The sequence below is a fragment of the Pristis pectinata genome, chromosome 19, assembly GCF_009764475.1.
Source record: "Pristis pectinata isolate sPriPec2 chromosome 19, sPriPec2.1.pri, whole genome shotgun sequence".
NCBI classification, from domain to species: Eukaryota; Metazoa; Chordata; class Chondrichthyes; order Rhinopristiformes; family Pristidae; genus Pristis; species Pristis pectinata.
The window spans coordinates 19,799,526-19,820,564 of record NC_067423.1 but is presented as its reverse complement, the minus strand read 5'-3'; the positions used below and the strand labels follow the sequence as shown (position 1 = coordinate 19,820,564).

Genomic DNA, 21,039 nt, shown 5'->3' with positions numbered 1-21,039 from the left:
TTTCTGATGATTTGGCTATGATAAATTTGACCAAAATGCTACACAATCATGTTGTTCATTGACATCTCCTTTTCTCTGTATCACAACTATAACACATGTTAGGCCATCTCTGCTTTGTGTCTTACGGAGTCACTGAAAAAAAAATCTGGCACTTACCTCTAGGTTCTGAGGTGTTCTTGGAAAAATGATCTTTATTTGATAACTTGTGTTTAATATGACATTCTATTTCAAATCTTCATAGCTTGAAGCCAAATTCAGTTAATTCTTATTAGTTATTTTACATTGGTGCCTAACTTGAGGATGGCATGTATTTCTTGAGAGATTAAAATTTCATTGGTAAAGGAACAAAAGTGCACATGTGTTGATGTACAGGGGTAGAGAAGCAGAGTGACTTTAACTATTCATTGTTAAACGTATCTCATCATGTTAGTTTGTTGTCAAAATAGATGTACAAATTAGGAGCAAGGGTAGGCTACTTGGCCCCTCAATCCTGCTTTGTAATTTAATAAGTTCATAGCTGTTATGATTTTAATCTCAACTCTGCAATTCTTTCACCCACTTGCTTTTTAATATCTATCTACCTTTGCCTTATAAATATTCAAAGACTCTACTTCCACTACCCTTTAAGGAAGAAAATTCCAAAGATTTGCAGTCCTCTTAGTGGAAAAAATTTTGGCTCATAACTTTCTTAAATATGTGACCCCTTATTTTTAAACAGTGACTCTTGATTTTAGACTCTTCCACAAGAGGAACCATCCTCTCTATATCCACCCATACAGAATTTCTCAGGATCTTGTATATTTTAGTCAAGTTGTCTCTCACTCTATTAAACTACAGCAAATGCAAATTTAGCATGTTCAACTTTTCCTCGCCAGACAACACACACTTCTCTCAACTACTTCTAGTGCATTAACATCTTTCCCTAAATAATGGAACCAATATGGTCTACCATACTCCAGATGTGATCTCACCAGTGCCCTATATAAATGAAGCGTATCCTCCCTACTTTTATATTCAATTTCCCTAGCAATAAACAATGATACACTATTAGCTTTCCCAATTACTGTTTCTGCCTTTTGTAAATCATGTAGAAGGATATTTGGAACCCTCTTCAAATCAGAATTCTGCAATCTTTCACCACTTAAGATATTTTTTCATTTTTCCTTCCAAAATGGAAAGCTTCTTATTTCCTGCATTATACCAAATTTGCCACATATTTTCTCATTCACTTAACCTATCACTCATTTAACATATCCCTTTGTAGCCATCTGATATCCTCTTTACAACTTGCTTTCCTATCTTTCTTTGTGTCCTCAGCAAATTTTGCAACCATATCTTTGGAGCCTTCATCCAAGCCATTTACATAAAATGTTAAAATATTGAAACTGCAGCTGCAATCTTTGTGCCAAAATTTTATCTCCTACATGAGCTTTTATTATTTGCATTAACCTTTAATGTGATGCTTTATGAAATGCCTTCTGGAGATCCCAGCACATGGAGTGATTCCCATTCATTCATAGTACATGTTACTACTTCAAAGAACTCCAATAAATTGGTCAAACGTGATTTTCCTATCACAAAACCATGTCGACTTTGCCTTATTTCCTTGATTGTTTTCTAATTCCCTTACTACAACATATTTAAAATAGGTTCTAACACTTTCCCAACAACAGAAAAATAGAGGATACCCATCTAATCGATTCTTTACCAATCAGCTGACTCCACTGCTGCACATAGCTTTATATGGTGAATGAAAGTGTTAAAGAAAGATAGAAACGTCCACCTTGCCACTTCCAATTACCCTCCTCACTGAAGTCCCTGCACCCACCAAAGCCCACACTCTGTGACGTGATACTCTGGGATCTGCTGTTCCAAACCATTTAATGAAATCTTTCTCTGAACCTAAGGAATTTTGGAAAATTTAATATTAATGCATCAGCATTCCCACTGGCCACTTCATTTTAAAACCCTAGGATGAAGTCTGTCAGAACCCAAAGACTTACCAGCATGCAGCTCCCAACAGTTTGCTCAGTATCACTTCCCTGGTAAATTGCAAATTTTTATTATTACTCCCTTCCCTTCTGATTTACAGCTGTTTCTGTGATGTTACTTGAAGGTTGTGGCAAAGTACCTGTTCGTTCATCTGTCCTCCTTGATTTTCATTATTGATTTCCAGGACTCGCTTTCCAGTGGACCAATCCACTGGAACTCTTTTTAATATCAGTAGAAACTCTTTTTATGTTTTCAGATTTCTGACTTGGCTTTCTCTTGCACTTCAGTTTTTCATTCCCTGCTGATCATTTAGTCATTTTTAGCTTTTTTTTATTATTCTGACCTCTCATCTTTGTGCAATTACAATTTTTTTTTGTGTGTTTGATATTTTTAACTTTTTTGACTAATCATGGATAGTTGGTCCTCCTCTTGGAGGAGTGCTTTGTTGCTCTTATCCTCTGCCTTTATCTTTCAGAATTGATTACTCCTTTAAAGAAAAGAAGATTACGCCATTTAACAGAATCTGGTCTACCTGAGCCCTTCACTCCAGTCGCTTCTCCGCAGACAACTCCCCCATTTATAGATATCACTGCCTCAGATCCTTCTTTGTGTAGTACTCCAACAAAGGGAAAAATAGAAGATGAATCTTGTAGAAATGGCCTGAAACCTGTTTATTCTCCAGTGACACCTGTAACACCCAACCTTCATGGAAATAGTCTGCAGTTTGAAGTAAGTTCTGTGTTTTGTTGAATAGGGAATATTCAGGTACCAAAAATTTAAATTGTCTTAGTTATTTTGGTTTGATAATATCAGACCTGGAGCAATCTGTACAATAACCTGTATCTTCTTTAACTAGCAGTTGCACATTACAGACTTAGAACAAAATCAATGGATTATTTATTTATAAGCACAAATAAATAATTGTTTAAAGATTTCCCATAAGCAATAATACTCTCAAATGATGATTGGAAAATCCATTATATTTTATGCGTCCTATTAGAATAGGCGCAACTTTCTACAGAGATGATAACAGGAAAGATATGCTAACAATAACCTGTGTTTAATGCTAAATACTGTGGATGCTGAAAACCAGGCAGCATCCATGAAGAGAGAAACTGTCAACATTTGAGGTTAATTACCTTCAAAACTTGGAAAAGTTAGAGATGTAATTGGTTTTAAGCAAGTGCAGAAACAGAATTCTCAAGCCAAGTTAATAGAAGGTGTGGTAATTTGGCTATAGCCCAATAGTACATAAAAACATTAAAATTAATGAGGTAAGCCTTAATAGGTGGTTTATCTATAATATTGGCTTTTAACACTATTAAACAGAATGTGATGTGTGATGCACAATAAATCACTAAATATAAAGTACTTTTTATTTGATAAGATAAAACGGCACTTTTTTTTTCAATTCAGTTTTAAAGTAGCTTTTCTTCATATTTTAACTTGATCTTCTCTCCTTTGCCCTATCCAAAGAACATTTCATCACCTGAAAGTTCCCCAGAAGTTAAGCGAAGGATTTATACTCATGAGGTAATTTAGTGTAATTTATTTTACTGTGTTTAAATATGGCACTTTTTTGTTCTTTGATATAAGAAAAAATGTTCTGTCATAGAGTCACAGAGTTGTACAGCACAGAAACAGACCTTTTGGCCCAACTCCTCCATGCCAACTAAATTGCCTACCTGAGCTAGTCCTATTTCTCTGCATTTGGCCAATATCCCTCTAAACCTTCCCTATCCATGTACCTGTTCAAATGCATTTTAAACATTGTAATTGTACCTGTGTCTAGCACTTCTGGCAGCTCATTCCACTTAGCCAACATCCTCTATCTGGAATAAATTGCCCCTCTGATCCCTTTAAGTCTTTCCCCTCTCACCTTAAATCAATGCCTTTTAGTTTTAAATTCTCTTACCCTGGGAAAAAGACTACAATCATTCACCTTGTCTATGCCCCTCATGATTTATGTACTTCTATAAGGTATCCATAACCTTAACTCGAGAATTAGTTCAAGAAATGATAGCAACTTAAGTTCCAAGGGGTATGACAGTATAGAAGTTAAACCACTGGACTAACAAGACTGGAATGTTGACTGAGGTGTGGGGATTCAAATCTCACAGCTAAATCATTGAATAAAGCAACAATATCAGTAATAATAACAACCAGTAATGAAACTGATAGATTGCCATATTTAAAACAAAAAGTTTTTCTAATGTCCTTAAGAGATGGAAATTTGCTGGGTTTGAAGCCACTCTACATCCAAAGGAGGGTAAACAAACTTTGACCCAGGAGCATCTGAGCACAAATCAATGCATGAGGACAATAATCCAGAAGAAGCTATCTTAAGAACAGCACAGCAAGCAGTGAAAGCTATTAAACAATAGTTTGGAGATTAGCTTTTTCAGAAGAAGAGGAAGCAACACACTCATAACACCCTTACATGAACAGTTCTTTTTAATCCTTTTATGGGATGCTGTTCCTCCATTGTCTCAAACAAATTAAGTAGGTTTTAGGCATCCAGTTTTTAAAAAAAAAAAATTCTCCAGAAGTTGCTTGTACATATCAAGTAGTCTTTGCAGGCTGGGTGTCAGAAGTTTGCATTTTGAAATGGTAAACCTTTCTTCATCCTATGTAGTGATCTACAACTGTTGGATATATCACAGTAAATCCTTTCCTATAAAAAGCATTCAATTTAAAGAGGAAAAAGTAACATATTCACAATTCTTTTTAATTTGCAGATTTCTGACAAAGTGTCCTCCCTCTTAGCACTGAATTCTTTACGGAGCTCCAAACTAACAGAAATGGGACTACATGATGTAAAGACTATTGGAGATGTTAGCCCAAGAAGCAGAACAGAAATTAACCAATGTGTTAGTGGTATTGAATCTGTTTCGGAACTCCAGACAGGATTTGAATTGTGTGAGCAGCACACACTGCACAAAGATTTAGATTGCCCTATTCACCATGATCGGACTGATGCAAACAGCCAATCAGAACCTATTTACAGTGGAATGGGCTCTGTGTACTCTTCATGGATGAAGAGCCCAGAACGACCGAGCTTAAATTTCTCGCCATTGAATTCTAATCTTCGGGATCTTACACCCTCACATCAGTTGGAGATAGGTGGTGGCTTTCGGGCGAATGAATCGAAAATGCTTCAAGATGACACCAGACTGTCATTTCCAGAAGGAGCTGGTTATTACTGCTCTGAGGACGGGATGATCAATTTTGGCAAAGGGATTAATGGGGACAGTACAACAGAGGGAAACTGTACACCACAAAATCCACCACAGAAGAAAAAAGTAAGTGAATAAATAAAATAAACAATAGTTTTCAGAATTCTTAGTACAGGCATAACAGCTGGATCTGTTGTCTCACAGCCAGGTTCAATCTTAATGCCTGTAAATGTAAAGTTAGCATGTTTTCAATGTGACCATGTGGGTTTCCTCCCACATCCCAAAAATTGTACTGGCCATTGCAAATTACCCCTTACAATGGGTGGGGGGGGGGGGTGAAGGGGGTGAAATTAATGGGCATGTGAGAAAGAATAGCTAAGAGATGAGATAGGAGATAAGATATCTTTATTAGTCACATGTACATCGAAACACAGTGAAATACATCTTTTGCATAGTGTTCTGGGGGCAGCCCACAAGTGTCACCATGCTTCCGGCGCCAACATAGCATGCCCACAACTTCCTAACCTGTACATCTTTGGAATGTGGGAGGAAACCAGAGCACCCAGAGGAAACCCACACAGACATGGGGAGAATGTACAAACTCCTTACAGACAGCTGCCGGAATTAAACCCGGGTCGCTACGTTATGCTAACTGCTACACTACTTACAGGGAAGTAAGTAGATGAAGGGAATTGATGCAATTGTTCTGAGGGTGGCATTGTTTAGATGAGTTAAATAGTCGCCATCTGCGTCGTAAGGAAGTTTGAAATTAATGTGAATGCTGTAAAGCAGGTTTACACTGTTGAGATTTAAAAAAAACTGAAAGTGCTTAAATGCTCGGTTCAAGGAACCTCAATATGCACATTGCATATGTGGCAGAAAATGAAGGAAGAAGAGTAATTTTGTAATGTCAGTTTTCAGTAACTGATGGTGGTTGCTATTATATTTAAAGGTTGCTTTCTTTTTCCAGGTTTCTCTACTGGAGTATCGTAAAAGGCAGAGGGAAGCAAGGCAAAGTGGTTCCAAATCGGAAAGCTTCTCTCCAATTGCTACGTCACCACATTGTGTTGGTGGTAGTGGTAATAGTGCGGCCAGTAGCAATGACAATGGCAGCAGTGTAAAAGCTAGTGGAGAGCAGGGGGAAACTATCCCTAGTCATCCATCATCTTTGCTTGCAACGGTGGAGTCTGTCAGTCCCGTTGAAACTGGCAACAAATCTCCAATTAAGCAAACACCCTTGACAGAAAAGAAAATAGATGAGGCAGATGTCCGATGGTACGTTCACACATATTTTTACACATCAAAGTGGGTGGAGTGTGGGGACATGGTGGTGCAAATTAATATACAATGAAGCATTCAAAAACAAAAATGGAATAAAGAAAAAAAACAATGGAGGATTTTTAATGAATATTTGAGCACCATTAATCAACTAATTTCAAATGGAAATACCAACATGTTTAGAAATGTTTGTGTAAATAGGTTTTGCTATTATTGGCACATAGTACATTCAAGAAAAAATTGTAGGAAGACAAATAACTTCATAAAGGAACTTCAGAATGCAAAGGCATATAAATGTTTTCACCAGCAGTGGAGTGAAATGAGAGAAGCGCCAATGCAAACTGGACATTGGGCTAGGAGTGGTTGCAAAGATAGGATGTTTCAAGATCATGGCCGGGGTGTAAGTGGTTTATAAACAGGTAGATGAATTTTTAAGTCAATGTATAATGAAGTAGGAAGCTTGTAGCTCTCGGTGAGGACATAGACATAGATACACGATGATAAACAAGAACAGGAGTTTCTATCATTCAGTAAGAACTTGGCTGATCCATTCTTGACCTTAACATCACTTTGCAGCTCTCCCCATAACCCTTATTGTTATAATGTCTGTCAATTTATGCTTTGTATGTATTCAATGACTCCACCTTCACAGCTGTCTGGTAGCGATTTCCAAAGAGTCATGACCCTTCTCAGCTTATCTTAAATGAACATGCTCTTGTGTTGAAACTATGTCCCCTGGTTCAAAATACTCCGACTTGGGGAGAATCCTCTCAGCATCCTCCCTGTCAAACCCCTTCAGAATCTTGTATCTTTCCAAAAAAAAATCCTTATTCTTCTAAGTTCCCACTTGGTATTGGCCCAGCCTCCTGAACCTCTCTTCATACATCTATCCCTTCATACCAGGAATCAACATAGGGAACCTTGTTTGTACTCCCTCCATTTGCAAGCATATCCTTCTTTAAATATGGAGATCAAAATATTACATAATGCACTAAATGCTCCTCATCAGTGCTTTGTAAAGTTGCATCAAAATTTCTCTGTAATCCCTGACAAACATTCCATTAATCTTCCTGTACCTACATGCCAACCTCTTATGTTTCATGCACTAGGATCTCCAGATCCCTTTGTGCTGCATCATTTTATAATCTTAACATATTTAAATAATAATTTGCATTTTTATTCTTTCTTTCTTCCAAAATGGATAATCTCATTTTTCCATATTGTACATCATCTGCCAATCTCTTACCAACTTATTTACCTATCTATATCCTTTTGCAGGCTCTTTGTATCCTCCTTGCAACTTGCTAACCCACCTATCATCAGCAAATTTGGAATTGGTTTCTTCATCTATGGCATTAATATAGATATAAATAGTTAAGAGCCCAATACTGATCCTTCTGGCACCCTACGAGTTACTGATTAACAATCCAAAAATGATCCAGTTTTCCCAACTCTCCTCTGTTAGTTAACCAAAACTTTATCCATGCCAAAAATAGACACACCAAAATGTTTGAGATCAGTAATGTTACTATTGCCACTAAAGAGATCAGTAAAAGCATTTAGGTTGCATGATAGTTCAGTGCAGTCAACAATATAGAAGTTTGCATTATTTCATAATATTCTTCATCCCTCATGAAAGTCTGACGCTAGATTGAATCCAGAGGAAATAGCTTTGGTTTTAAAGCCAGTGTTATTTTAATACTTCAATTATTATGTTTGAAATAAGTAAGGTAATGCTGATTATAAAATTTAACCTAATGCACCTTTAATTCACGGTAACAGCTTTTTGTTCAGAAGACCCTGGATAGAAATCAGTTTTCATTGAATGTGCAGTATTATAGTACCCTGCCTGTTGTACTCTGTGAAATTCAGTTCTGATGTCAATAGAACTGTGCACCTGCTCTACATAGTGCACTAAACACGTGACAGATTGAGTTTCTATCCTCTTGAATCTATCCAGCCAACTTTACAGATAACCCATCAGTTTCCTTAAAGATCCTAGAACTGCCAGCACTAATCAGGATTTAACATGTCTTTTTTTATATATATTTAAAAAAAGCTGTGTGGCTTTTGTTCCCACTATTTCTGCTGGATATCTATTTTATATTTCTCATCCATTCATATTAATATTGATTTTTTCAGAAATCTCATTTATTGTTCTGGTCACTTCAGCTTAAATAGTGAATATTTTAAGATATTTATCAACACTGATAATGAAATATCTCTCAATGCTGACTGGAACCAGATGTGCTGAATTAACCATGTAGGTATTAGAAGCATATGTAGGTATATTGCCCTGTGCAATATTTTGTTTTTTCCCATCCTTTATTGCTTCAGCTCCATTTTCTATTTGGATGTTGGAGTATATTTCATCCACATCCGGGGGACCAGAAATTGAATGATTTACTCCCGTCAGTCTTCAACCATTCACAAGTAATTCAAATTTGAAATTTGCAGTTGGTATGAGACAGCCATTAGAAGTGATATTGGGGAAAAATATTGGGCAGCTAAGTGGCAAATTAACTTGATTGTCAATAAATGCAGGAATGATGCACTTTGGTTCCGTATTTTAGAAAACGAACAGAGTTGAAGAGCAAAGGGGGATTGTAGAGATATATGTAATTAAAAGCAGCAGTGCAAATCATATGTAATTAAAAGCACAGTGCAAATCAGTAAAACAATGTAACATTCTAATGAAACAATGAGATTATTTCTAGGGTGTGGAATTTAAAAGTAGTGCACTTAGATGCAAGCTTCTTCAGGACCATGGTCAAACAGCACTTACTGTGAATTGTTCTGGTCTTTGGGGGTGGTGGCCCCATATCCTGTACTTCCCTGCCCCCACCCCCAAAGACAGCAGGGCCCTGGCTCTTCCGCACCCCCTTAGACATAGTGGCCCTATCTCTTGTGCTTGCAGCCCCCCCCACTTCCAGAAAATGCACTGGAGTCCCAGCTCCTGTGCTCTCTTTTGACCTACTTGGTTCTGGAAAACTTCGTATCAAACCGTGTTACATCTTATAAAAGTGGATTAAAAGACTGTTGAAGTATTAACATCTAAAAGCTGGAAAGTCGGCTATTCTGGCACCACCAGTCCCAAGGATGCTGAATTATTGGAGTTTTACCGCACCAGATAAGTTTGAACAGTTTTAGAAAAGACTCTAAGGTAACCTAACAGAAGTCTTTAAAATTAAGGTTATTGGACAGAGTAGATCTGTTTCTGAAAAGTCCAAAACTAGTGGTTATGTATAGAGTAGCAAATGAGAAAGTCCTTCATTCAGAAAGTGATTAGAATATGGAACTTACCGTAGTCAAAAAGTTAGAGTGCTTTTGAAAGGAAACTAGACTAGTTTGTGGAAGAAAAGTGTAAAGGAAAATGTACTGAAAAATATTACCTTTGCGTTAATTTCATTTACTAAATGTATTTCAACTTCTTAAATGTCTCAGGGAAATTTAAAAACAGATTAAAAAAAGCCAAGAGTGGCAAGCTGCAAAAGGTAAATGCAGCTACTGGTAAGGAGTATGGTGGGGGGGGTTGAACCAAGTAGGTTGAAAGAGAGCATAGGAGCTGGGACTCTGGTGCATTTTCTGGAGGGAGGGGGTTGGAGGGCAAGCTATAAAGATAGGGCTACTCTGTCTGGGGGGTTCAGAAGAGCCAGGGCCCTGCTGTCTTTGGGGGTGGGGGCAGGAAAGCACGGGATATGGGGCCCCAGTGTGTTACAAGGAGCATGGGAAATGAGGTCATGATCAGTGGAAAGATAGAGTGGCAAATGTTACCTGGTGAACCAAGTGCTCAGCCATCAGGATTTGCAAATAGTTGGATAGCAGATTTGCTTTAGCTAGTACCAGGAATATCTTTGTAAATATATTTTGCGTTTTTTACAGTATGGAGACCAGAACAGTTCACAGTAAGTGCTGTTTGACCATGGTCCCGAAGAAGCTTACATCTAAGTTCATTAGAATGTTACATTGCTGTACTGATTTGCACTTCTGCTTCTAATTACATATATCTCCACAATCCCCTTGCTCTTCAACTCTGTTCATTTTCTAAAATATGGAACCAAAGTGCATCATTCCTACATTCATTGACAATCAAGTTAATTTGCCACTTAGCTGCCCAATCAACTTAATGCAGCTACTCGAGGAGTATGTTTGGGTGTGGGGGGGGGGGGGGTGGTTTGGGGTGGGGTGGGTGATGAATAAGGGTTAAAAAAAATCACAGAAGCACTCTCTGGTAACTACTGACAAGAAAGCTGAGTGTTTTGAAATCACTTAGTGACATTGTTAGAAGGAAAAAAATTGTTCTTTCTGAATATGTGGCAAATCTTGTTTAGTCAGCTGAGTAAATAACCTTTAAAAGCTTTTGGAATGTTGCACTATACAATTGCATTGATGTTATCTAACATTTTACTTAAAGGACTGCTTCAACCTCAGTTGAGAAAGTAAGGGAAAGAAGTTACCAGCGAGCACTGCTTTTGAGTGATCATAGAAAAGAAAAAGAAGGTGGTAAGTATTATGAATCTTTTCATTTGCATATACACAAAAAAAATTGTTGGATTATCATCCTGTTATAGTATCTCTCTAAGGATGTGTTGCTGCTTTCTCTTGTTAAAGATCTCGCATGTCCACATGGCAATTTACCATCCCTGAACTGACAGTATGTTTATTTATCTGGATATAGCTGTTCATATACATGGCGCTAATAGAGAAGTTAAAGATGCAAATCAAATATAACTGCTTTATTTTTTTCAAAAACAGTAATAACCTTTCAGGAAAATTTTCAGAATTCTGGTGGACTAAGACATAGGTAAAGAAAGAAAGTGAATACGAGTGTAACACAGCAAAAAACAGAACAGACTACAAATGCCTCAATGTATATGTATAAAGAAAAAGATAGAAAAAGCGAATATTGGTCCTTTACAGACTGAGGCAAAAATACAGTGAGGGATGAGGAAATTAAACCAATTTTTTGTGTCTCTTCATGAAGGAAGATACAGAAAACCTCCCAGAAATGGTGAAAAACAACAGGTCTTGAGTGAAGGAGTAGCTGACAGAAATCAGCAATAGTTAGTGAAAGCATTGGAGAAATTATTGGAACTGAAATATCTTAGATTCCCAGGACTTGATTTACATCCCACAGTTTTGAAAAAAAAAGTGGTTTTGGAGATGGTGGATGCACTTGACAGTTTCCAAAACCCTGTAGATTAGAACAGTACAGCACAGCACAGGAACGGGCCCTTTGGTCCATGATGTCTGTGCTAAACACGGTGCCAATTTATACTAATCCCGTCTGCCTGTATGTGGTCTATATTCCTCCATTTCCTGCCTGTTCATGTGTCTGTCCAAATGCTTCTTAAATGTTGCTATCGTATTTGCTTATATCACCTCCCCTGGCAGCGAGTTCCAGCCTCTCTGTGTTATTTAAAAAAAAAACTTGCTTTGTAAATCTCCTTTAAGCTTTCCAACTCTCACCCTAAAACTATGCCCTTTTACTATTTGAAATTTCCACCCTGGGTAGAAGACTGACTATATACCCTACCCATGCCTCTCATAATTTTGAATACTTCAGGTCGCCCCTCAGTCTCCGGTGCTCCAGAGAAAACAATTCAAATTTGTACAACCTCCCTTTATAGCTAATATTCTCTAATCCAGGGAATGCCCTGATGAACCTCTTTTGCATCCTGATTGAAGCCAGAACCGAATATAGTAGTCCAAATGTGGCCTAACCAAAGTTTTAGATAGCTGCAACATGTCTTCCTGACTGTTATACTCAATGCCCCAACTGATGAAGGCAATTATGCTGTACGCCTTCTTTACCACCCTATTCACTTGTGTTGCCACTATCAGGGAGCTATGGACTTGCACCCCTAGATCCCTTTGTACATCAGTTTTCCTAATGGTCCTGCCATTTACTGTATACTTTCCACTTTGGTTTGATTTCTCACGGTGCAACACTGTATACTTTTCTGAATTGCATGGATTCAGTGGGCCAAAGGGCCTGCTTCTCTGTGTCTCTAAATGTTCTGGACTTGTATTCTACTTTCCTGTTCTTTATCCAATGCCTTGGTCCTCCTTTGTTGAATTCTGAAATCAGCATTAGTAAAAAAAAAATTAGTATTGTAGAAATTGATAGCACTGAAAGGCGATAAATCCCCAAAACCTGATGTCCTGGATTCTAGGATTTTGGGGGGATTAGCTGGTGTATCATAGGTTGCCGTCATCCAGAACAGTTCCCATAGACTAGATATTAGCAAATGTAACCTGACTATTTACAACAGGAGAGAGAAAAAGGGGAAATATGAACCAGTTGGCTTGACATCATTGGCAGGGAAAATACTGGAATCCATTGTAAGGGAAGTTGTAATGGAGAGAATCGATAAGGACAGAACTGTTAATATGCTGTATTTGGACTTCATAATGCCTTTGTTAAGGTGCTATCCAAGAGGTGGTTAAACAAAATTAGAAAGCATGGGTTTGAGATTACCAAATTGTCAAAGATTGTGGATTAGGTAATCAGTACTGAGAACAGGGGGTAAAACATTCATTTTTGAATTGCAAGGATGAAGTGATTAAATGTAATATATTCAAGTTTGATGATACAAAGTTGGGTGGCAGGTTAGGCTGTAGGGAAGTTGCAGAGAGGCTTTGGGGATATAAGTGAATAGACAAGGACATGGCAGATGAAATATAGTGCGGAAAAGTGTGAGGTAGAAAAAGGGAAGTTTTTTTTAAGTGGTGAGAGTTTGAAAGCAGCTGGTGTTCCATGAGACCTATGTCTCCTTGTACACAAATCACAAAAGTTAATGTGCAGATGCAAAGAGCAATTAGGAAGGCAGACAGCATGTTGGCCTTCAAGGATTTGAATGCAAGGATAAAGATACCTTACTGGGATTAATTATGACCCATGTGAGACCAAACCTTGTGCATTGTTCTGGTCTCCCAAACTAAGGAAGGATTTACTGATGATAGGAGTACCACAAAGATTAACCAGATTGATTCCAGGATGGGAAGTTTGTCCCATGAGGAGAAGTTAAGCAGGCTGGGCCTATACTCTTGAGTTTTGAGGAATGAGAATTGTTTTCATTAAAAGGTACAAAATACAGGTTAGATAGAGGGATGATGCTTCCCATTGCTGGAATGTCTAAATTCAGTAGTCACAGTCTCAAAATAAGGGATAAGCCATTCAGGACATGGATGATACAGAGGGTGGATAATCATTGAAATTTTCTATTCAGAAGGACTGTGGAGGCTCACTCACTGAGTATATTCAAGATAAATTAATAGATTTTTGTATAAGGGAAAAGAGGGATAAGGGGGTAGTGCAGGAAAGTAGTGCTGAGATAAGAGGTTAGCCATGATCTCCTTGAATGGCACAAGGGGTCAAATAATCTGCTCCTACTTCTATTTCTTCTGTTCTTATGGAACAATAGGTGGAAATATGTGGTGAGTGTTCTTATCAATCAGAAGCAAAGCTGTGCCTTAACAGACATGTCAGCAATGAGGCTGAATGACTCACTTGTTTTAACAGGTTTCGGTACTTTGCTGGAATTTGGTTTGGGTACTTTCAAGTTTCTTCTAAATGTCTAATGAGTACCTTCATGCAGTAGGAAATTCAGATGTCTCTACACGGTGCACAAGCCCTCAGAGGTGTGAAGCATTGAATGTCACAAAATCTAAGCTACAGTGGTATAACAGAAACACAGCCTACACAGAGAGAGGTATAGGAATTACTAGCTGTGCACTCTTTGTAATTAATGCTAGAAGGAAGGAGAAAATTGAAAACATCCTTTTTTAAATTCTGATTGCAAAGTAGGTTTATTATACCATTACAAAACAATAGTGTGCAATTTTATACCATCTTGAACATCCCAAGGCAGGAAAATCATCAAACAAAATTTGACAACAAGCCTGATAAGATATTAGAGCAGATGGTCAGGGCAGAGGACCGAGTATTAAGGAGTCAAATATGGAAAGAGAGGTGGAGAAGCCTAATGATAGGCAGTCTGAAGCTTAGGGCTTGGGCAACTGAACAGTAAACCAAGCTAAATGATCAAAGGGCCAAAATTGGAGAAGCAGAGATACCTGAGAAGGATATATGGCTGCAGATATTACCAAAATAGGGAAGGGTGTGCAGATTAGATGGATTTTAAAATAAAATTCAAAATTTTAGAATTAAGATGTTGCTTAGCTAGAGTTATGAAAGGATTTGAAAGCAAGGAACCCAGTTTTACAATAAAGCTGTCTTATGCAGGTCAGGAATGAGGTTAGTGAGACAAAACGTGAGTAAAAATGAGGATTGCAGAATTTGTATGACCTCGCGTATAAGGTATGACGAGCATTATGTTAGAATGAGCAAGGCTGGTCAAGGGTGCATTGGAGTAATCAAGTCTGGAAGTAATGGAAGCATAAGTGAGAATTTCACCATCAGATGAGCTGCAGCAATATTAGAACTGGGGTCTAACGTGGAATTGGAAAAAGGCAGCCTTAGTGATGTGTGGTCTGCAGTTCATCTCTGGATCAAACATGACACATGGTTCATTTTCTGGTAATTACCAGGAAAATGGTGGATTCAGTAATTAGGCAATGGTATTTGTGACAAAGGTTTTGGTTTTGACCAAATTTAGTTTGAGGAAATTTCTGCTCAACCAGTATTGGATGTTAGATGATGTAGAGAAGGTTGATGGGTCATTGGAAGTTGGGTAAGGTAGTTGGGTGTTAACATTAGAAACTGATATGTTTTTGGTTACTATCACCAAAGGATAGCACGTTGATGACAATAATGAGTGTCAAGAATATATCTAGGGACAACATGGGCATTTATGATATGGGTGTGGCAAGAGAACCCAAGGAACACAATTCTCTGGCTACAATTCATTTGATAAGAGAATGCTAATAATATCGGTAATAGTTAAAAAAAACATTTTGCATAAATATCCAAGTTTAAAGGGCCTGTGGGGCAGTAGATACAGTTTCTATTGTTGGATCAGCTCATCAGATTGCTGCGAATTGATGGGGTAGAAGCTCATCCTTGATCACTTGAACTGAACATGCAACATTGTTCTCTGCATTGTATTCTTCTTCCACAATTTCATTCTGTTGAAATCAATGGAATGAAGTTCAACCACTGTTAAATTGTTTGTTTAGTATAACTAACAGAAGATAAATTTCTACCCCTGTGCTTTTCAAGCTATTTGTATTGTCCAGTAGTTGGCATTTTTGTGATAATTCCAGATTTCTGCAAGAAGTGTTTTATTTAGCTTTGATAATTATTTGAGATAGATTTAAAGAGTTCTTTTTTAATTATTTAATTAAATTTAGTTTATAGTTTCTAATGTTCTTTTGTTGGGACTTCCATCTGTAGGAACGATTTCACCCACTCATAGCCCAACATCAACTCATTGGCCACAGTCTCATCTCCAAACTCCACCTTCATCCCATTGTTCAAAACCCATTCCACGTCTCCAACTGAAGATCCCAGCTTTCCATTCCAGTGAATCTAACCTAGGTCAGTAGAGAAGGCATTCCATAATCATTCCACCATTTATGTGACTTGTAATTATTTTTAACCATATTTTCTAATGTCATTATCAAACTGGACTCCCTTTATTGCTCCATATTGCCTGTACTAATTGATTTTTATGTAAACCATTGAATAACTTGGTTTAATTGCTGAAATGTAAGGTTATTTTGGAAATTATAGATCTTTGTACTTGGTAAAATTTGCATGTAGTAAAATGTATAATATGAAATAAAGTGTGGGTTCATCGTACTTGCAATTTTCTTTTGTATTCTGGAATTTATATTACTACTTCCATTTTCAGTATGGCAGCTAGGTGTATGAATATTGTAAACCAGATATTGTCCAGTGGTTTGTGCATTTCTGCTGGTAAATGTTTAAAGGAATACTCCACAGTAAGGCTCATTACAAGCCTTATAAAGACACAGAAAAGATATGGGATGGAAAGGAGTTATTTGCCCTTCAAGCCTGCTCATTTCACCAAGCAATGTACAAGTTAAACATCATGCATTTTCCCTGGTTTTTGTCTTACCTCTTGAAGAGGTGTCTGAACACAAGTATAACTTCCAAGAAGAGAACTGTGAAACTTCTACCCGTCTTCTAAAGGTAATTGATCAAAACATTTAGATATCTGTCTAACATTGCAATCTCCATTATTTAGCCTGAGCCAGTTTAGATCTTCATGTGGCTTTGTTGTGGATCCCAAAAGAGTTTAAGAATAAATGTTCCTGAAGAGTGTTTGAATTGTGAGACTAAGCACTGAGATACCATGCCTCATTTCTTCTAGCTCAACGCTAGGAGACAATGCAAAAGTCTAGATTTGGTCACTGAGTAGGAATCTGAATGAATACATTATAAAATGACTAATAAAAAAATTCCTGGGATAGTATAATTGTAGAGTATTCCTTTAAAAGCTCCGGTCAAAATATCTAGTCGTATGGCTCGCAAATATGCATGGATTTAAAAAGCTGGAGAAATATGTTTGCTGGGCAACTGCTTATTGTGGTAGTTTGTCATGACCTCATTTGTAAATGGAAATTATTGAAAATAACTAGCAACTTAAAAGTATAACCTTAATAAAATTAAGTTGTTTCATTTTGCAAAAGAGCAGGAATGTTATTTAAATAAACCAAATTTTTGTGCTTAATAGATGTTAGCTTTTTTGCTTGTAATTGGGGAGAAAAAAATAGTGAATTGTGGTTCTATATATTGATAGAGTCACTGCACATCGAAGATGAGCAGCATGCCTCATTTATTGTGCAGCATTACTTAATACTGGAAGAAGAAATGGCTGTTGTTTTAATACTTAGCAATTTTTAAATTAGTATTGTTATTGTGTTGCTTCCGCACTGGCTTGTTGCTGTACATTAATTCACTTACATGATACTTCCACAGAAGTTTCAGAAGCTGAAGTCCCAGACCAAATTTCTGAAAAGGAATGTCCATCTCCAGTGAGTTCTCAAAAGCATAATATAAGCCCTACAAAATTAAACAAGGTAACTTCTTATTGATTACTTCAGAAATGCATTGTATTATGCATTGATTTTTTTAAATAAAAATTAACTTATTAGACAGTGACAGCATTATACAGTTTGTTCTGTGTCCAGTTTAATTGATTTTTAAAATCTTGTATTTTGACTCAACAGCCTTGTCCGTCGCCTCCTCCAGTTTCATCCCAGTCCCAGGTAAAGACGCAGGCAAAGGCTTCCCAAGTAGAGAGTACAACTAATATAACTGAGACTTCTAATCTAAATCAACCTAAATCTGAGGCACAACAGAAGCTCCATTTTCAGTATGATTCCCAGCCCATAACAAAAAGTAATTTTACTAGCCAGTCTGGAAATCCACATCATTCACAACATCCATGTCCATTACAATCCCAGAATTCAGTAAAGTCATCTAATACTCCGCCAACTCAGCTTCCGTTGAAGACTCAGTGTCCTGTGCTTCCACCACATTCTGAGAAGACTATTAAATCTCCAGCCCCTCACACGCCTGGATTGTCCAACTACCTTCCATCAAGTTCTCAACCACAGCCTCAGACGCTCTTGCATTCGCCAAAGTCTCAGGCGCAGCATCTGGGATCATCCTACAGGACAATTCATTCACAGTCACCTCAGGTGGGAACTGCACAGGCCACATCACACCGAGGATCTTTTTTAACCCCTGTCACTGTGGGGCAAGTGTACTATCAATCAGCACAGCCTGGGAATTTAGCACAAAAGCAGCAGACAAGTGCAACATTTTATTCTTCTTCTACAGCAGCTTCAAGTCATCAGCCTGGTCTGAGTCAGTTCAGCCAGCAACATTCAAGCAGCAATGTGCCACCCCCACCGCCGCCACCCCCACCACCGCCACCTCCACCGCCGCCACCCACCTACTATCAAAACCAGCAGTCTTCTGGGAACTTTCAAAGTTTCAGTCAGCCTAGAACAAATGTACTCCAGCAAGGAGCATTTTCTCCTGCACCAAGTCCTACCCAAAGTTTGCCTGGATCCAGTTTACTTCAATCTTCTCCTGGGGCCATTTTACACCAAGGTCCTCCACAGTCTCCAAGTTCTGCTTTATTGCAAACTTCTGGGCCACAACCAGCAGTAGCTGCTTCTGTACATCATGCATCATCTACAGGGCAGTATCCTCCACCTGCGAGTTCTGGTCTGCATCACTCTTCCTCAGCACCGACAACACAGCCACCTCCGCCAGTGTCTCAATCACCTGGATCAGGACCACATCTTCTGCCTCTCCCAGGTTCACACCATCCTCCACCTCAAGGACAGGCTCAACACCCACCACCATTGCCACATGTAACCAGTACAGTCCATCCAGTACCACCAAGCCCAGGGCAACTACTACATGCTCAGACTTCAGGACATCATCCACCACCACCTCCACCACCTGGGCCAACACCTCATCACCCTCCACCACCTTCTGCAACAGGACTGCAATGTCTACCAGCTTCTGGAACTGCAACATCACATCAACTTGCACTTAATTCAGCACCTCCTCCTCCTCCTCCACCGCCACCACCACCGCCGCCGCCGCCAGCTCCAGTTCATGGGACAGGACATCATGTTCCCCCAGGACAAGCATCTCATCATCCACCTTCTCAAGGACCACATCATCATCCGCCTGGGGCCCATCAAACTTTGGGTCACCACCCTACACATCATTTAGGATCTCCACTTCCACCTGCGGGATCAGGATCTCACCATTCACTGCCAAGACAAGGCTCACACCACCAGCCACAAGGAGCAAATAATATTGCTGCACTTGCAAGCCCAGGATTTCATCCTCCATCCCCCAATGTGGTATCGCTTCCACATGCAGGTCAAGGACTTAAACAGATGCCTGCATTACCCCCACAAATTTCTGTTCCCAGACCACAGTTGCCACCATCTTTCCAGCAAAATAATTTTCACAGCTCAGGATGGCACTGAAATGGGGCTGTGCTAACCCATTTTGAACATTATTCTGTAAAATAAGATGTAAATATTTTATGTACTGTATCTTTTAAAGATACTTCTTAAGACTTGTAAGTTAGACATTGTAATAAACTTAAAACCAGTGCTCATCTTTGTTTGTCTTTCACAACTGTTTTTGATTCTTAAGAACATTTTACTCCTGTTGGAGTTGTACATATATGTTTGTGAAGCCAGTGGGACAAAAAACATTTTAAATTTTATTTTGTAAGTAGACATTCCAGCCATCCTACCTGATATTGTAGTGCACAGGTTGGCTCAAAATTGTAATTTAGTATTTTATTGTTGCATTTAAAAATGCATTTATTGAATGTTTTGTATAAATTTTTTTATTCAAGTATGTTAAATATATCTGCACTTCTAAGGAGTGTTGGCACTCAAGCAATTTACTTATTTTTGTTCAATTCCTTTCTGTAGTAAAACTTTTTTTTGTATACTATTAAACTATTAGCAGAACAATGCAATATTGGTTTTGAGACATTGCAGTGTGGTTCTTTTACTTTATTGGTTATTTGTAGGAAAGTAATTTAATGTATAGATTATTTCTAATTTCTTCTGCAGATGTTATGTAAATAATTATGTATTTACTTTTTTCCTTTGATTGTAAAAAAAACTTGCCAATGCTTCTGTCCCATTTTTGAATACTGTTGTACATTTGAGTCCCTTTGCAAAAATGTGTATGTTCTTCGTGAGCTTAGTATAAGAACTTTAATTTTTTAAGATACTGTCACATTGCAGCACTGGTTGGGCATTTTAATCCATGTTAATAAATCACAGTAAACTGCATTTTTTTTTACAAATTATAAATGTGGACTTAAGATTTTGTGTTGTGTACATTTAAACCTGCAATCTTAAAATTTTTCATTAACATGCATAGTTAATATTATAGGATTGCAGAAAGGCACTGGATTAATATTTATTCTTACTTTCGTGGACTCTACTTCGTTCTTTTAGTCCTTGATCTTGCCACTGCTTAGTGAACCCAAATGAATAGGGGAAGAGATGGCAACACAATTACTCCAATAAAGGTAATGTGCTGTTAGTTAAAATGCTAAATAACATAGGTTTGTATGAACAAGATATCCAGTGGTCAAAATGTTTACTCATTTTAACTGCTTTCCTGCATACATGAATCTATATGTGTGTATGAGTGTACTTTATTTACACTTTTGTTTCACAGCAACTCGGATCCTATGAATTACATTGCAAGTTTCTGTGAGTTTAAGTAAATGCAGAACATTTTGCTGTTTGTTACCAGCAGGTTAAAATAGACTTCAAATATCCTATTGTGAATTGGGGTAGTATATAAAGGGCAAAGGCGGGGTGGCATTTTTGAAGTGTGTTTATTGGTATAATTTCAGGATGAGTGGAATGTGACTGATTAGAGCATTCTTGCATAGAACCAGTGTGGGATTGTTGGGGTGGTTATCTTCCTTCTATGCTAAAACAATTCTATTTCAAATCACTCAAAAGATTAAAATTTGCAAGTTCATCTAAATAGAGGTGGCTGCAGGCTGAATTGCAGAATCATTAAAATGAAATATTCCATGAATATCAGAATTAACAAGTTATTTAAATTATTGTAAGTAAACACTTTTGA

The 21,039-nt window shown here is 37.9% G+C and overlaps 1 protein-coding gene across 7 annotated transcripts in view; it reads left to right on the top strand.

The window, feature by feature from the left end:
• kmt2e (lysine (K)-specific methyltransferase 2E) overlaps positions 1-20,246 on the top strand; it is a 94,322-nt gene extending 74,076 nt beyond the window's left edge. For 5 of the 7 annotated variants that reach the window (XM_052033944.1, XM_052033946.1, XM_052033942.1 and 2 more), the window contains 8 exons: positions 2,468-2,721; positions 3,469-3,525; positions 4,731-5,294; positions 6,139-6,443; positions 10,861-10,949; positions 15,805-15,948; positions 17,356-17,456; positions 17,607-20,246. In XM_052033944.1, the coding sequence (XP_051889904.1) occupies positions 2,468-2,721; positions 3,469-3,525; positions 4,731-5,294; positions 6,139-6,443; positions 10,861-10,949; positions 15,805-15,948; positions 17,356-17,456; positions 17,607-19,397 (3,305 nt within the window). In that variant the 3' untranslated portion in view covers positions 19,398-20,246. Of the gene's footprint in view, positions 1-2,467; positions 2,722-3,468; positions 3,526-4,730; positions 5,295-6,138; positions 6,444-10,860; positions 10,950-15,804; positions 15,949-16,501; positions 16,567-17,355; positions 17,457-17,606 lie in introns of all 7 variants that reach the window. The other 2 variants (XM_052033948.1, XM_052033947.1) reach the window with 2 other exon arrangements.
• Positions 20,247-21,039: the final 793 nt, after the last annotated feature.